At 42.4% G+C, this 15802-nt stretch overlaps 1 protein-coding gene across 1 annotated transcript in view; it reads left to right on the top strand.

Annotated features, from left to right (window-relative positions):
- Positions 1 to 15802, top strand: part of LOC139333454 (furin-like protease kpc-1) — a 158950-nt gene that overhangs the window by 127988 nt on the left and 15160 nt on the right. Inside the window, exons 14-16 of the mRNA XM_070965867.1 lie at positions 5555 to 5665; positions 5999 to 6092; positions 8595 to 8780. Of these exons, the coding sequence (XP_070821968.1) occupies positions 5555 to 5665; positions 5999 to 6092; positions 8595 to 8780 (391 nt within the window). The remainder of the gene's footprint in view (positions 1 to 5554; positions 5666 to 5998; positions 6093 to 8594; positions 8781 to 15802) is intronic.

The raw sequence follows: 15802 nt of genomic DNA, 5'->3' as shown, positions 1-15802 counted from the left end.
TCTGTTTGAGACTCCAGCTGTACATCATTTTCAAACGAAAGACACTGTAGGCTCTATGTTTAGTCATGACTGTACTTTTGACTCATTACCCTTCCCAAATGCCAAATAACTCTATTTGGGTTCCGTTCTTTGAGTTTTTTAACCCTAAACATACCATCACTCTGGATAACAGACCACATGTTTCCAAAAGGAATATATGTACTTCTTTGTGCATGAGAAAGATAATATATAAAAAGTATTTTTGTGCAAGCCCAGTTTGTGGCAACAGGAAAGGTTACCACCCTCCCACACATGAAAACATAGATTTTTAATTTTTACACATACAGCATTGGAGTCTGTGGGACCCAAAAACACAAAGGTTAATTGATAAATGATAAATAAGCATCTTATAGGAATCACACATGTTTACACAAGCATTGTTTCCACATGGATTTGTGTGTATTGATGCTATTTATACTCTTCATGCTTGTTTGCTTGCCATTATATGATTTGATAGACTCGCTGAGGTCTGTGTGCATCAAGAGCAGTGTATAACCTTAAACTGACCTGAAGCCTAAAGGCATAATCATCTTATATTTTGATATTGCACGTGGAATACAGAGTTTCTGAACTCTGTGTCTCCCATGAAGAAATCATGGAGCAGATGTCGTCCCTCTCACTAAGCACACAAACACACACTTTGTTTTTGATCGTTACATTTCTGTTTGCTCTGTCACATTTAGTGATATGGCATCAAAAACTTGTCCCTTTGAGGAGGCAAACAAACTCTCCTGCTCTGGTGTTTGCTTTGTCCGCAGTGAAAGAAAAGCACTCAGGACCTGGGAGGGAATCTTATGCCAAGTTTGCAGCGCCTCGCTTGCTCAACCCTCTCTCCCTCGCTCTGCCTCTCACTCTTACCCCACAAGGGCAGAGACATCTAAAAGGACTGTACCTTGGTGTGCGTCCAACAAAAGCTCTCTGCTGAATTTCATCCTCTTTTGAATTTGTGTTTGAATAACACTCGAGCTACAAATCAAAATATGTTGGACACTCAGAGTGAGGTCATGTGGTATAGATCATTGTGGCTTCCAGAGAAGTCTCCTTGTGTAAGAGAAGGGGACGGGCGGCTGCTGCTTTGACTGATGGCTGTAGAGACTGAGAGGGCCGTTTGGTGCCCATTCTCCTGAGACTAAGTCCATGCCTGTGCCAAACCTCTCATTTTCCTCCCGCAATATATTTCATTAAACTTTTAACTCCTTGCAAGGTAATTCGCTTGACATTTTGAGGCTGTGCTGCTGAAGGCTGCAGAGTGTGTCTCACTCTGTAATTTCAAGTCAGAGAGATATTTGCCTAATACAGCCTAAAAAATCTCTTTTTTTCTCTCCACAAAAACACACGTTCAGAACAGTTAAATGGATGAAATTGTGTAACATCCAAACCAACAAAGCTGAGCAGCGCGGAACAGCATTTCATGGTTATAGCCGTGCAGGTCCCACTGGCGCAGATATAATTAAGACCTCTTCTTAATTACTTAATAAGCCTAATTAGTGACATTTCAGCGCAGCAGATTTGGCTGTAAGAGCGATGGAAATCAGAAGAATGGTAAGTCTATTTGTTATTTCATTTAAATCCTAATGTTAATGAAATTAGGGCATCATGATGTAACAGAAACAAACCACGCTGGGATTGACCATAGGGCTAATGCAGTTCTCTACACTCCCGATAAACATTCAATTAAGTGCTACAAAAAGGAGACAAAAAAGGAATAGAAAACAAAAGTAAATATTGTTTTTCTCGGCTGCTCCGCTCACGTGTCACCTTCATGAAGCGTTGTATTCACTCTTTTCGTCCATTTCTCATTAGCCCATGGCCAGATGTGATGAAGAGGAGCGTGAAACTGACCGGGGGTCTGCTGTGTTGTCGTCAGGATAACTAAGGCAAGCCCACCAATCACGCACTGGAGCTGCTACTGCATTCCTGGCTACTTAATTAGAAGTTGTTGGTACCACAGAAGGTGTCACCAACCTTTTCAGGCACTGAACAGATGGTGTCCCCTCTTTTTGAGGTCCTGCCAATGCCCACTCTGTGGCTCCTGGGAAAATGACCTAACTCACAGGCAGCTGCTTAGTGCGGCTTGAGTGATTCTTTACAGCCACTGCTATTGGGGGGGACTTAGCAGGACGTACCATTGCAAACAAGGGGTGAGGCCACAGTAGCTAGGTCCCTGCATGGCTGCAAAAATCTGTTTTGGTTGCAGCATACCAGTTGTTAAAACTGTGTTTTTAATATCGCGTGCAAAGATGAACTGAGGCCCTCGACCCTGGAGATCTTGATGTCTCAGTGCTGCTTGGGTTTGTGTGCACCTTCCTCTGCTGCTGGCAGATGGTGTGAATATCAACAGAAAAAGGACCTGGGAAGGCCCGCAGAACAAAAAGTGAAAAGGGTTCCTCAACAGTTACAAAGAGGCCCCACAGAGAGGTGGGGGGGTGGGAGTGGCCTTCATCCTAATGGATAAAAAGAAGGACGGAGTAAGAGTTTGCAAGGGCGTTTGCCGTCGAGGAGTGAAAGTGGATGGAGAAAATGCGAGGGCCGAAAATTCGATATGTGTGGAGGCGGGGGGTCCGGGGTTTAACATGCTTCGTGCTGCGTGGACAGAAGATCGGCTGTCACTCTGTAGTCGGCTTGGCTCAATCTCCCTCCGACCACGCAGGAGGTGGAGAAGGAACAAGTTGAAAATTTGATGACTGTGTTTTCTGACTAATTGCTTGATGTGTATTACATTATGTGACATTCATCTTAAAGACATTTCAATCTTGAACATCTTTCCAAAGATTTCAAGCACATCTATGATAGGAAATTTTCAGACCCTGTGATTAAACTACTCAGCACTGTCACAAACCACAGCAGCTGTAAATCCTGCTCTGCAAACATTTGTTTGGAGAAATCACTGGGCTCTACCTGAATGCAGCGCTGTTAGTCTTTGCGTTGCTCTTGCTATTGATGATGAGATGGCTGAAAAGGCCGGAGCGTCTCCTCGAAAAGCGGCTCAGCTCAGCGGTAGTGTTTCATTGACACGGCAGGGGACATAAAATCTGTCATTTTCATCATGTTCTATGGTGGGTAAACCTGTTTCCTGCAGCTTTCTCTATCAGATATATGTCTATGTGGGTTTACGGCCGTGGAGCTGGGGCAGGCCCGATCGATCTGCGGGAGCTGTAGGATTTAATAGGTGCACAGCTCTCGCTAAGGGGTATGAGGTGGGGAGGGTATATTTAATCACTAAAAGGGAGCAGGGTGGCAAGACCCGGTCACCAACCGTTTCTGTTTTATGAGAAGTCATGGTATCAGTTTTCCGCACACTGTGAAATATCTTCAGTGATCTGTTGTTATTGTTGGTGTTTTTATTGTGCTTACCCATTTTAGGTAGCCAAACCAAGAGACTAAACAAAGGTATATACTTAGTCATATATAGTCATTTCCTAATCAATGAATTCATTTGTTAGTGAAGCAAATATGTTGATTATGTTCACCACTGAATTATGTATCCTGGACATTAGACAGCTCAGCCTTTTCTTGGTGTTTTTGCTGGCGAATCAGGGATAATCTATGACTAATATTCAATATTTTTAATATATTTTCCACAAATTCTATCAAAAGATCAAAATCAACACCGAAGTCATTTTCCTGATTACTGAGCTTTTTTTTTAAAAGGAAATATATATTTATATTTGCAACATTTTGTCTTTTTATCTTGCTTTTGTTATGATGAACGACAAAATGATTGCTGCTATGATAACTCTATTATAAAGCCAGGGACCTGTTACTCAACGCAGACCCTATTTCATTGTGTCACTGCTACCCCAGTCAACAGGCCCTTTGCAATGTGTCAACACAAGACAGTTTATAGTAAGAAAAAGTCTGTCCTAGTGGTTTAAGACACGTGTCATTCTGGCTTGGAGCCCATTACAATTTACCCTCCTCTCTCCCCACAACACATTTTCTGTCTCTCTTCTAAGTCAACAGTCATATCAAATGCCCCAAAAGTCTTTTTAAAAAGCCTAAATGAGTCCAGTGATTACATTTTAGTTTTGTGTCATTACAACAGAGCAAAGTTTAAGCAGCAACACTAAAATTAGTTTGAAAGCATCTTTAAATGCGTATCAGGGAGCATTCACGATCACAGTTCCTTGAACTCACATTTTTGGTGACTTTTAACACACACTGATTAATAAATAAAAACATTTTGAGCATCATATAGCGTAAGCACATTTGGAACCTGAGGAGCCAAATAATAATGTTTGGATTCTTTATTCTTTCTTCCAGCCAGTTAGAAGTCACTAGTAAAGTCTTCTGCATTCAACTCTTGTCAGCTGTGTTTTGCTCCAGCTGCTTTCACAAACCTCCTGAATGACCTTGAACTTCAGCAGTGCACCTCAACCTCACACACCCGTCTGCCTAATGCTATTATGTTGGGCCCTACATGCTAAAAGTCATTGGTGGTGATAGTGGCTGATTAGATTGTGTCCATTGATCGCACGGCGTGCTGTTAGGACGAGGACGGTGTGGGCTGCAGCTCCTGCCTCTCCTCCTCAGACACACTGACAGTCTGAGACAGAGGAGATGGAGCCCCATGCAGGGCAGCAGATTGAGTTATTGATCAGCTCTCTCCTCTCTCCTGTCTCTGTCTCTCTCTGCTGCTCCGAGAGACCCCGTCATCAGGATAATGAATTTCACTTATTGCAGATTAACGGCATAAGGTCTGTATGGTAATAATGGCAGAAATTAGCTCTTTGTCACCCCCTCTGGATTTCAAAGAGGAGGGGTTGGGGAGAAAGAAGGTTGTTACAGCCCTTTTACTCAGTCTAAGAACTGTGATTTTAACAAGCCGAAACTGAAAGAGAGAAAGTGCGTGAAAATGAAAGATTTGAGGGAGAATTAAGGAGAGACTATGAGGACTGCGATTTCAACTCCACTCAAGTGGCAGAGGAGAGTTCTGATGCAAAAAAAAATCTGGTTTGATGGAGGCGAGTGAAGGAGAATTTAGAGAGCAAAAGAAGGCTGCGAAAAAGAGAGGGCAAAGAGGGAAGATGAGAGCAGATGATTCAAAAGAGACAGGGAAGCAGGAAGAGCAAAGTAGAGGAGAGAGAGTAAGACAGGCAGTGGTCATACAGTCACCAGGCAGCGATGCCGCTTAAGGGTCAGCCATTGTGTCTCCAGCACCCAGATTGGCGTGGTAAAGAATGAATAATGAGGCTTGATTACAGTCTGTGAGATGGCACATTGTTCAGAATCAATCCTCCTGGCAATTACAGGCGGTACAAACAGCAGCCCTCAGCCTCAGCCCGGACGGAGCAGGAAGCGATTGTGTCACAGAACAACATCATCTTCGTCAATGACTTGTTGCCTCCTCATGTCGGGGCCATTAGCACTTACTCTGCTCCTGCAGACAATTCAGCTGCCCACGTAAAAGCCTCCGGTTCACGTGCGTGTGAGGATGTAAGCATATAAGGATGCTTGTCCTTCGACACAAACACGTACAATATATAATAGAGTGCACGTTCCCTTCTTATTTCAGGTATGGCTTTGGATTGCTGGATGCAGGGCTGATGGTGCAGCAGGCTGCGCACTTCAAAGCTGTTTCTCCACAGAGGAAGTGCATACAAGAAGTCATGCTCCATCCTACCAGGTAAAAAAAGCATTTCTTTTTCAGCTTTATCAACTACATGCTGTACATTTAGGCAACCATAAAGCTGCTGAAGTTCTGTTTTTATTGCTTTCACTGATATTTGTGGCTTATATATTAAAATTCCACCTGAAATTCTGTTTTCAAGGTTTTTATCACATTACTTCACCAGCTTTAAAAAACAGCTTCCCATCATGAATCAATCTTTCATTTTATCTTCATCTATACTGTCACTGCTTTGTCTGTGTCTGTATGCAGTATTTGTAGGATGCACATGTACGAGTGTCTATTAAGCATGCGATGATTGACATTATGTAACAATGTTTTATTGGTTAGAATCCTTTCCCCTGGAGGTGTGGTCAGTGTGAACATCCAGTCAGAGGCCTGCCGTGGGAGGACTAATGAGATCAACACTCTGGAGCACGTTCAGGTCTGGCGGCAGTTTTTAAACACACAAATTTTAAAATTTTACACACACAAAAAGCACAAATTTTGTCATTTTTAGGAATAACTGGATATAAAAATGAGGGGAAAATATTGAATTTTTGTTTTTATTTGAAGAAGATCTTAAAGAATTAGGTTGATTCTTTGAGAAATCCACTTATTTGTGACATCTGTGAAGATTCTCACTCATTCAGTTCATGGCTGTCCAAGGTGGGATGAATCAGAGACAACTGGACTTGGTTTTAGAAACTTCAAAACGTTTTGCCTCTCATCTGAAGAGCTTCTTCAGTTCTAACTGATTATTTAAGCTCTGTGCGGTCATTATCGAGGTAACTGAATCCACTTGGGTGTGGCTGGCAGTGTGAATGGCAGTCTTTAAGACTGTCACATGAGGCCAACAGTGAAAAGATGTTAAATCACCTGGGAGTTAGATGAGAAGATCAGCACCACAATTTTACTTGTCCATTAAATATACTGTCAAACTACAGCTAGCAGTTTGCTAACTTAGCGTAGCATAAAGATTGGAAATAGGGGAAGCCACTAGCCTCGCTCTCTCCAAAGGTAACAGTTTCCAATCTCTATGCTAAACTAGCAAGAAAGCCAATCAGAGTATTTCCTCAAAATGTTCAACTATTCCTTTAAAACAGAAAAACTAAAAAAAAAAAAGCATTTTAACCACTATGTTTCCTGTTGCCCTTGACATTATGCAAATCAAGAGGAAGTGTATTTAAAATGTAACTGTTGCCCGCAAACCGGGGAAGCTTGAACATTTCAGACAAATTGTTTTCAGGGTTTCTGTGTCATGTGTTGTCTGAGCACAGAACAGATAAAAAGGATCATACTGTGATGTGTAATGTGTTGGATGTGTCATTTGCAGAAAATGGCAAAACTGTGTTTGCTTGAGCGCCGGCACATACATGAAAATGTGTTTATGTTTGACTGTGTCAGCAGGCATACATACTGCACGTGTCTGCGTATGTGCACGTTTCAGCTTGTGCGACTTATCCGTGTTTGTGAGTGTGTGTGAGCGTGAGTGTGTGTGTTCTTGTGAAATAGCGAGGAGAGAGAGAGGGAGAGCGGGAGTGTGTCAGCATGTAAATTGAAAAGGCTTCATCTTTGCGGCTCTGCTCCCTGGCAGAAAGCGTGGGTCAGGCCATCGCTGCGAGGTGTGATTGATGGACGTGTTGCCGTGGTAACACGCTGTAAACAGGAGCAGGCTGTCAGTCTTTTTGCAGCTTGGCGGCTCTCTTTGCGATGTGCCATTGTCACACCAGATGTGCTGCTTGCGATGAACAGGGACAGGGAGAGTGTTTACTGGGTGGGAATCTGGGGGATGGGGGTTTGGGGGCTACATGTGCTTATCATTTAGCTAATATTTCCCTCAGCCGTTTTTGTCTTCTCTGTCTGCTCCCTACTTCTCTTTGTCGTCATCTTTGGATGGCTATGGACAGATCATTGCTTTGTGCATCTGTCTGGCATGCACAGTATCTCAGATGATACTGATTGGATTTGGATTGGGGAAACAATATACCTTACATATCTGGCCTAATCATCCGTATGTCAGGTGATATTACCCCACACTCTTTAATGTGTACTGACTGGCCAGAAGAGGCATTCACATTCAAAGGAATTGTTCAACATTTTAGGAAATATGCATATTGGTTTTCTTGCAGAGAGTTGAAAAGTAGATATCACTCTGATGTCTGAACATGAAGCTGCAGGCAGCAGCCAGATTGTTTAGCTTAGCACAAAGATTGGAAACAGGGAAATAAGTGCGGGGCTCTCTCAGAGGTAAAGTATGTGTCTACCAGCACCTCTAAATGTCACTAATTAACGTTTCACATCCTTTTTTGTTCAAATACAAAAGCCCAAGTGGAAAAATAACATTTTGCTATTTGACGGGGGTGTGTGTACATGACTATAACTTGGCCGGGCACAGTAACTTCTTGGAGTTTTGTTGTCATCTTAAGGTTGCCAAGCAACAGCGTAAACGTCACTGCACCCACACAAACCAGAAATTAATTGTTTTTTTATGTGGATTAAACAAGCCAGATATAATTTGTTAACTGTGAGGCTAATGAACAGAGCCAGGCTAGCTGTTTCCTCTCGTTTCAAGTCTCTATGCTAAGGTACGCTAACTGGATCTGAGTTGTATTGATTTCTCATTTAACACTCAGCAAGAAAGCAAATGAGTGTATTTCCCAAAAAGTCCAAGTGTGGTTAAAAGGAATCAAAATCATTCAGTAGAGTATGTTTAAAACTAAAGGGCAGTCCTGCACGTCACGCTCAGTAAACGGCCACAGGCTGTCATACAGTGATACTGATGAGAAGCTCTGGAAGATAACATGTTTACATGTTGCTCTGTCGCTGTCTCTGTCTCTGTCCACTCACTTCCTGTCTTTTGTTTTCCCTCTTTCTCTGTCCCTCCACCAATCTCTTTGTTCACACCTCACTTCTCTTTTATTTCCTGCCACCTGTCTCTCACCAGGTGAGAGTGAGCATCAGCTCTGTGTGTCGCGGTGACCTCTCCATAAGCCTAGGGTCTCCAGCCGGCACTGTATCAATGCTGTTGGACACACGGCCCAATGATGCCTCCACGGCTGGCCTGCCAAAATGGACCTTTATGACTGTGCACTGCTGGGGTGAGCAGCCTCGAGGCCTCTGGACCCTCCAGGTGAGAAAGAAAATGTACTTTCACCACTGCCATCTGTCATGAAGCTTTTTATTTGTATTTCATTTCATTTTTAGCTACACTAGCGCTGCTTAGCCGCATTTAAGCTGCACTTTGTGTTTTGTGCTAATTAGCAAATGGTGTGATAAACATATGATAAACATTAACATTATACCTGTTAAATGTCAATAGCTTAGCATTGTCATGCATGCCAATGTTAGCATTTAGCTCAAAACATCACTACACCTAGACAGCCTCACAGAGCTGCTTGCTGTAGACTCTAATTCTGCTTTTAGTTATGTACTAAAACTTCTCCACTTTTTGGTCAGAGCTCAATATAAGGTAGAAAAAAAAAAAACACTAAAACATTTCAGTCAGCCATATTGTTTTCCCTGTATATCTTTCAAGATGGCCTCCAAGACTGTCAACTTAGCAATTAGCATCTCTCAATGGTTTGATATGACATGAGGAATCTATGTTTGCCTGTATTGGGCCCCTACATCTCTCTAGTGATAACGAACTCAACTAGCCTACAAAATGTACCAAAAAATAATCATCTTCTTGGCAAAGCTCGTATACAAATTTCCACACCCTCTCCTGGAAACCCTATTTCACATACCTTCTCTCATGATATAGAAATGATTTGCTCCGCTTCACATTGTCCTCTTCCAGTAGCTGCGGTGTATAGAAGTTTAAAAATAGCACAGCACAGCTCAGCTCAGCTTGGTTCAGTTCATTTTGCCATAGCAATGTGAATCATCCTCTACTTTCATCTCCGAGTTTCAGCCAAGCATGGCAATCTTCATTTTCCTCCCTGTGCTCTTTTCCTTTTTTTTTTTCCTCTCATAGATGTGCTGATGTTTGATATGGAGGAAGGAGCTAAAATGGAAGGGAAATTAAGACTGGAAGGTTAAGTAACCTTGGCCAGGTTTGACAGACACAATACTGCCAACGTCTGATTAGAATCCATACTCACAGACAGTAGCGCGCTGAGGTCATTTACTGTATATATGTGTGGGTGGAAGCAGTAGAGGTGGGGGGACTCACTGTGTGTATATGTGTGTGTGTGTGTGTGTGTGTGTGTGTGTGTGTGTGTGTGTGTGTGTGTGTGTGTGTGTGTGTGTGTGCGTGCGTGCGTGCGCAAATAGGCATCAGTCCTTGTAAACAGTTGGAGGTTTATAGAGAAAAAGCTGTGAAGATGAAAGACACCCACCCCCTGTCCTCTATCACCTACGTCTTCCTACAAACACACACACACACACACACACACACACACACACACACACACACACACTCTCTCTCTCTCTCTCTCTCTCTCTCTCTCTCTTTCTCTCTATCTCTCCGTCTCTGTGTTTCTCCCACGTCCTCGTGCAGATTTACTGTCCCCTCTGTGACCAATTACCAAGGCCCAGTGTGTCGCAGAGACGGGGAGGAAACACCGTGAAGCAGAGCCACATAACGACGACGCTGCTCATTACCGGAGGGCCGAGACGAGTCACCGTGATGCTCGCAACACGAATTAACGCTCGCATCTTACGTGCCGCATGCCTTAGCACACCGCTAATCAGCACATACACACTCTGATTGGTTTTATGCTCGGTGTCAACTTTACCGCAGATTGGAGAGAAACGTGTACACAGACAATCACAAATACAGGGTGCTGAAAATACTGTAAGACAGGGTGTTACAACGCTTGAAGTCAACGCACCAAGGAACACAGGGAGAGACACACACACACACACACACACACACACACACACACACCTAAAACAGAAACTAGCAAGAATGTCAAATACACGCCTTTCAATTATATGCATTAAAATCTCTCTATTTCTGAACTGTTATTAAAGATTGTGTTGATTGTCACCCAAAGTTCCAGTAAATGAATATACTAGGACTATTTTAGTCACCAGTACAGTAATTTGACATGTCATGGCTCCTGGGACAAAACCTCTTCACGTTATTTGATGATTTTTGAGATTTTCTATGTTCCTGTAAAAATAAAAATGCCTTTGATAAGCAGTCATGCCAATTAAATCCAGAAATGATGCATAGAGAGAGACAGAGGAGGAGACAAGAGAGAGACAGAGGACATATAGGACTAATAGAAAAGACAGAAGGAGGGATGGTAGAGAGGGAAGGTTAAACTATAAAATGGAGGCCCTGGGAAGAGACTTTAACTGGACTATCTACTGGATCAGTGTTTAAAAACTCAAGGGCAGCACAGGAGGGGTGTCTGTGGAGAGTCTATATTGATTCGTCATGATGACAATTGTCAAAGAGCGCTGTGGTGCTGCTGGAATAAAAGCGGGACTGAAGTGAAAAGGGAGCGAGTCTTATGGCTCGAGGCTCAGCTGACCTTCCAGCGCTGTGAAGGAGACGAGACCGCAGGGCTGGAAATACACTCTCTCTCACTCTCCATCTCTCTCTCTCTCTCTCTCTCTCTCACTCTCCGTCTCTCTCTCTCTCTCTCACTCTCTCTTCTCATATGTGCTTTCCCCTGTGCTCGCTCTACCGCCATCTGTGGTGCCTCAGCTCAGCTCAGTGCTTTTACTGCTTATCAGAGACAATATTGCAGGCAGTATTACACAATATGGAATATGCCAGCAAACAGCAGTGTACAGTATTCCTTTAGACCACACTGACATGATTAACTACATGATTTGTGAATATATAATCATCAATATCTACGATAACCATTAACTGGAGTTCATAAACTGATAAAAGGTATATGAGATATTATTTCGACCCTATGTGCCCTTGATGTTTCCTCATCCTCTCCTTATGTCGATCTCTTACACTTTACTTTTTCCCTCATCTCTATATATCTCCGTCTCTCTCTCTCTCTCTCTCTCTCTCTCTCTCTCTCTCTCACACACACACACACACACACGCTGTCTCAGTGTGTCCTTCTCATCTTTTCTCTTTAAAGCATTTCTGTTCTCAACTGGAAACACACTGCTGTCTGTGCTGTTCAATCTGACCTGCAGTGTATACACCGTTAATATGCAGCCGTTTATTCTGAATATAATGTCTACTTCTAGCATTGCTCGTTCTTAGACCCACACTAGTTTTTATCATACTTAGTCAACCTCATCCTGTTATTTTAATCAAGATTTAGTGAGCTCAAAGTGAGTCTCTACCTTATCTTAGTCAAAGACAACTGAAACTGTTTTAGGCATCATTTTGTCATCACCTTATATTGAATGTTTCAGTCAATCTAGTCCAGGCAAAACCAGTACTTTTTTTTTATGTTAAAATTATTTTGCGTAATATTTCATCTTATCATTACAGAGTGAAAAATGCAGGTTGAATTATTCAGAATGCAGCTTTGCAGAAAGTCTGGTCTAGTGGTCTGATCTTATCAATTAAAAAATACATCCAGATTCATCAGTTAGTTGCTCAGGTGTCAGATGCATGAAAGGCTGCTAATATACAAACTTTATTTAACCAGGAAAGGCCATTTAGAGCACACTGTTTTGCAATGACACCCTGATAACAACACATACAAAATACAATCAGTACAATATAAACTAGATTACAATACATATAAAACAATAGTAGTACATAGTAATAGCTTTTCGCTCTGTCTGGTACTAGTTTTACAACAAACAGGCCAAAGACAACAATATAAGAGATAACATCAAATTAAACACCTGCATTCACACCACTCTATGTCTATCAGAAGAGTTTAAAATTGATTAAGAGTTTCTGGAGGTAGATCCATTTGTGAAATGCACGGTATTTTAGAGCCAGTTTCTCAGTCTCGGTGCTGACATGGTGATCCTTGAGGGCCGAATAGTCATGGGACCTAGTGCAGTGCAAACTTGATTTATAGTTGAGAGGACATGAGAGATTAGAGTTTGCCAAGATGTGCTTTATAAATACAGAATGCAGTGTCGCTCTCTTCTGACTGCGAACAACAGCCACCCATCTTTCTCATATTGTAAATATCAGTGTATTCTAAAAGCATCCCCAGTTATCAAACTGCAAATTTTGAACCATCTGAGCAATAGAGGGCTGTTATAAATAGAATGGCTTCGTCCGTGTACAGATGAATTGTACTGATTCTAACTCGACTGAATTTTATTTAGAAAAGCATGTGAATAAAAGGGGTCCTAGAACAGAACCATGTGGCACCCCTTTGTTAACTGTCATAGAACTGGGCCACTAGCCATTGGCCACAACAGCTTGTGTTCTACCACTGAGATCATTTGCAAAGCAATTACAGGATTTATCATTAAAATCAATAGAATCCAGGTGTTTCAAAATAATTTGATGACCCACAGCATCAAAAGCCTGAGGTAAGTCAATAAAAAGGCTGACACCGTCACAGTTTCTTCAGTATAAAGCCTGATTGATAAGATTTTAAAACGAAATGTTGACAAACAAATGTTCTCACCTGATCATTGACCAGTCTCTCTAACATTTTAGCAAGACATGAAAATTTAGACTGCTCATTTGACTGAGAGACACAAAATGATGATTTGGCATTTTGAACTAAAGTAAAATATCAATTGCACCGTTGATAAAAATATTGCCAATCAGGGAGTTATTTAGTTCTACCCTCTTTTCCCCAGGTGGCATCCCTGGCATGTAACATTTCCAATTTCTAAATAATACCAAGGATTGTTCCTGTTTTCCTGTTCCTGACTTTTTAAAAAGGCACATACTTGTTTGCAATCGCATTAAATGGTTTCATAAAAACAGTCTAAGGCCAGGTTTGGCTCAGGAACCGTCATGATAACCCCAATATCACTGAAGTACAAAAGAGACAAAAAAGCTTTTGTTATATTTTGGAAATTCCTTTTGACAGCGAGACATGGTTTAGAAATTTGTAATTTTATGTCGCAGATGCAAGTCAAGAGGAAAAAACGCCGCCAGATTTACAATGCTGTCGTCTGTTGGTTAAGATAATATCTAACAGTGTAGACTTTTCTGCATTTTTTGGATATGGTTGAGGAAATGAGCTGTGTGAGCTTTTTTAATTATCAGAAGTGTATATTAGTACAAGTATTATTTTTCCCCAGACAAACACTTAACAGCCAAGAATGAATAGAGAGGTAATGACAGATACAGATAAACAAGTTTTCACTAAAATGGCAACACCACCTCCCTGAGTAGGCCAATCACATCGAAAAACAATACAGTTAGCGAGACAAAAATCAGCACTTTTTACTTTTTCACAATCACATCACAAAAATGTCAGGGTCCGTTTGTTGTGCCCAAACTTCAACATAGTCCATTTTGGATTGTTCATATGGCCAATACCCAGGCCCTTACAAAGCATGATGCTTTGCGTGCTTAGATCAGCATGAGTTTCCTCTGAATTTGATTCACAACCTCTGGAGCCATTAGAAGAGTTGTCAACTGAAGCAGGCTCAGGCCTAGGATGGCTGGATTTTTCAGGCACTGTGTTAGAGAGTCTGAGCACACAGTGTCAGGACCCACACTGCTAGACCTGGATATGGTAGTGGGAGACACACAGGTCTGGATCGAATCTTGCCGTAGTGCATATTAGAATTAGTTAAAAGCTACAACTAGATAAAATGAGTAGTCAACCACTTTGCTTTCTACTAGAGTGCATGTCATCTGCTATGTACAGGCTTGAATTAATTCAAAAATAATCAGAATTTGAGATGAAGTCATATCCTGCTGCCGAGCAAAAGTTTTTTAACCACTATTAGAAGCCGAAGAGTCGAGTAAAACGTTCAGAGCTTTTGGAAAGAGTTGGAATGGGTCCAGACAGACGACATGTAATACTAGAATTTCTAGCCATGACATCATTCATTCCCATGTGTATTAAAACTAATTTGACCTTTCAACTGGAGAGACAATAGGTGACCTGGGAGACCGCCTGGGAGAGTTAAATACCTAACGACAGAATCACCTACTATCAAAATTATCTGATTGCTGCTTGGCTAGTTTGGGTGGAAGCTGGCACATGGCGCTAACCAGGCAGCCTCCTGGCCAGAAGAACCAAGGCTGGGTGGAAAGTGGAGATTAGTCAGAGTGGCAGGACCTCCACTGCTGTCCTCCGGCGATGAACATGCAGCAGGATGAACTGTTGTCAGATGGAGAAATGGCTCTGGAGCTAGAGTTGCTGCATGGAGATGTGTGCCTTTTGAAAACAACGTTAGATGAAACTTCATTATCTACTCCAGCACAACCTTCACTCAGTAGCAGTGAAGGCGACGTTGGTAGAGCAACCAAAGGAGAAAAGAAGTTAGAGAGCTCCAAGTCATTGGCATCATCCCGGGAATCATAGAGTGGGACAGCGTTTGTACTTGACCTTAACTGCTGAGGCCAAGGCGAAACAGCCAATGGCATAATTGCTTTCTGCTGCCTCAGTGTAGCTATGCATCAACAATTGCACAGACAGGGGTACGTACATTTGCTACTTACACAATGAGTGGCAGCTCTTCTTTCTACCCCACCTGGCTTCATGCTGCCATGCCCACATGGAATGTGTGTGTGTGTGTGTGTGTGTGTGTGTGTGTGTGTGTGTGTGTGTGTGTGTGTGTGTGTGTGTTGTGCGGCTATGTATTCTTTACATTGTGGGGACTCGCCTCGCTTATGCAGTTAGGGTTAGGGTTAGGCAAGTGGTGGTTATGGTTATGGGTAATTCTCCAGGAAATGAATGTAAGTCTAGGTAATGTCCCCAGAAATGATGGAAACGGCCCTGTTTGTGTGTGCGTGCGTGCGTGCGTGCGTGCGTGCGTGCGTGCGTGCGTGCGTGCGTGTGGGCGTGTGCGTGCATGTGTGTGAGTCTTTGAGCAGAGACATCTCTGATTCCCAAAGGACTTTGACACTCAAGCTGACTATGACTAGTGTTGCTGTAGGAATATAATGGCACTATTTAGCCTGCAGCACTGTGGCTATACACACACACACACACACACACACACACACACACACACACACACACACACACACACACACACACACACACACACACACACACAAACAAACAGCCATCCTTGCTGGCCATGACTGACGGATCATATATTTACCACTGTGATCCC

This window comes from Chaetodon trifascialis, chromosome 7, assembly GCF_039877785.1.
Source record: "Chaetodon trifascialis isolate fChaTrf1 chromosome 7, fChaTrf1.hap1, whole genome shotgun sequence".
Lineage (NCBI taxonomy): Eukaryota > Metazoa > Chordata > Actinopteri > Chaetodontiformes > Chaetodontidae > Chaetodon > Chaetodon trifascialis.
The sequence above is the reverse complement of the archived record's forward strand: the minus strand, read 5'-3'. Positions and strand labels throughout refer to the sequence as shown.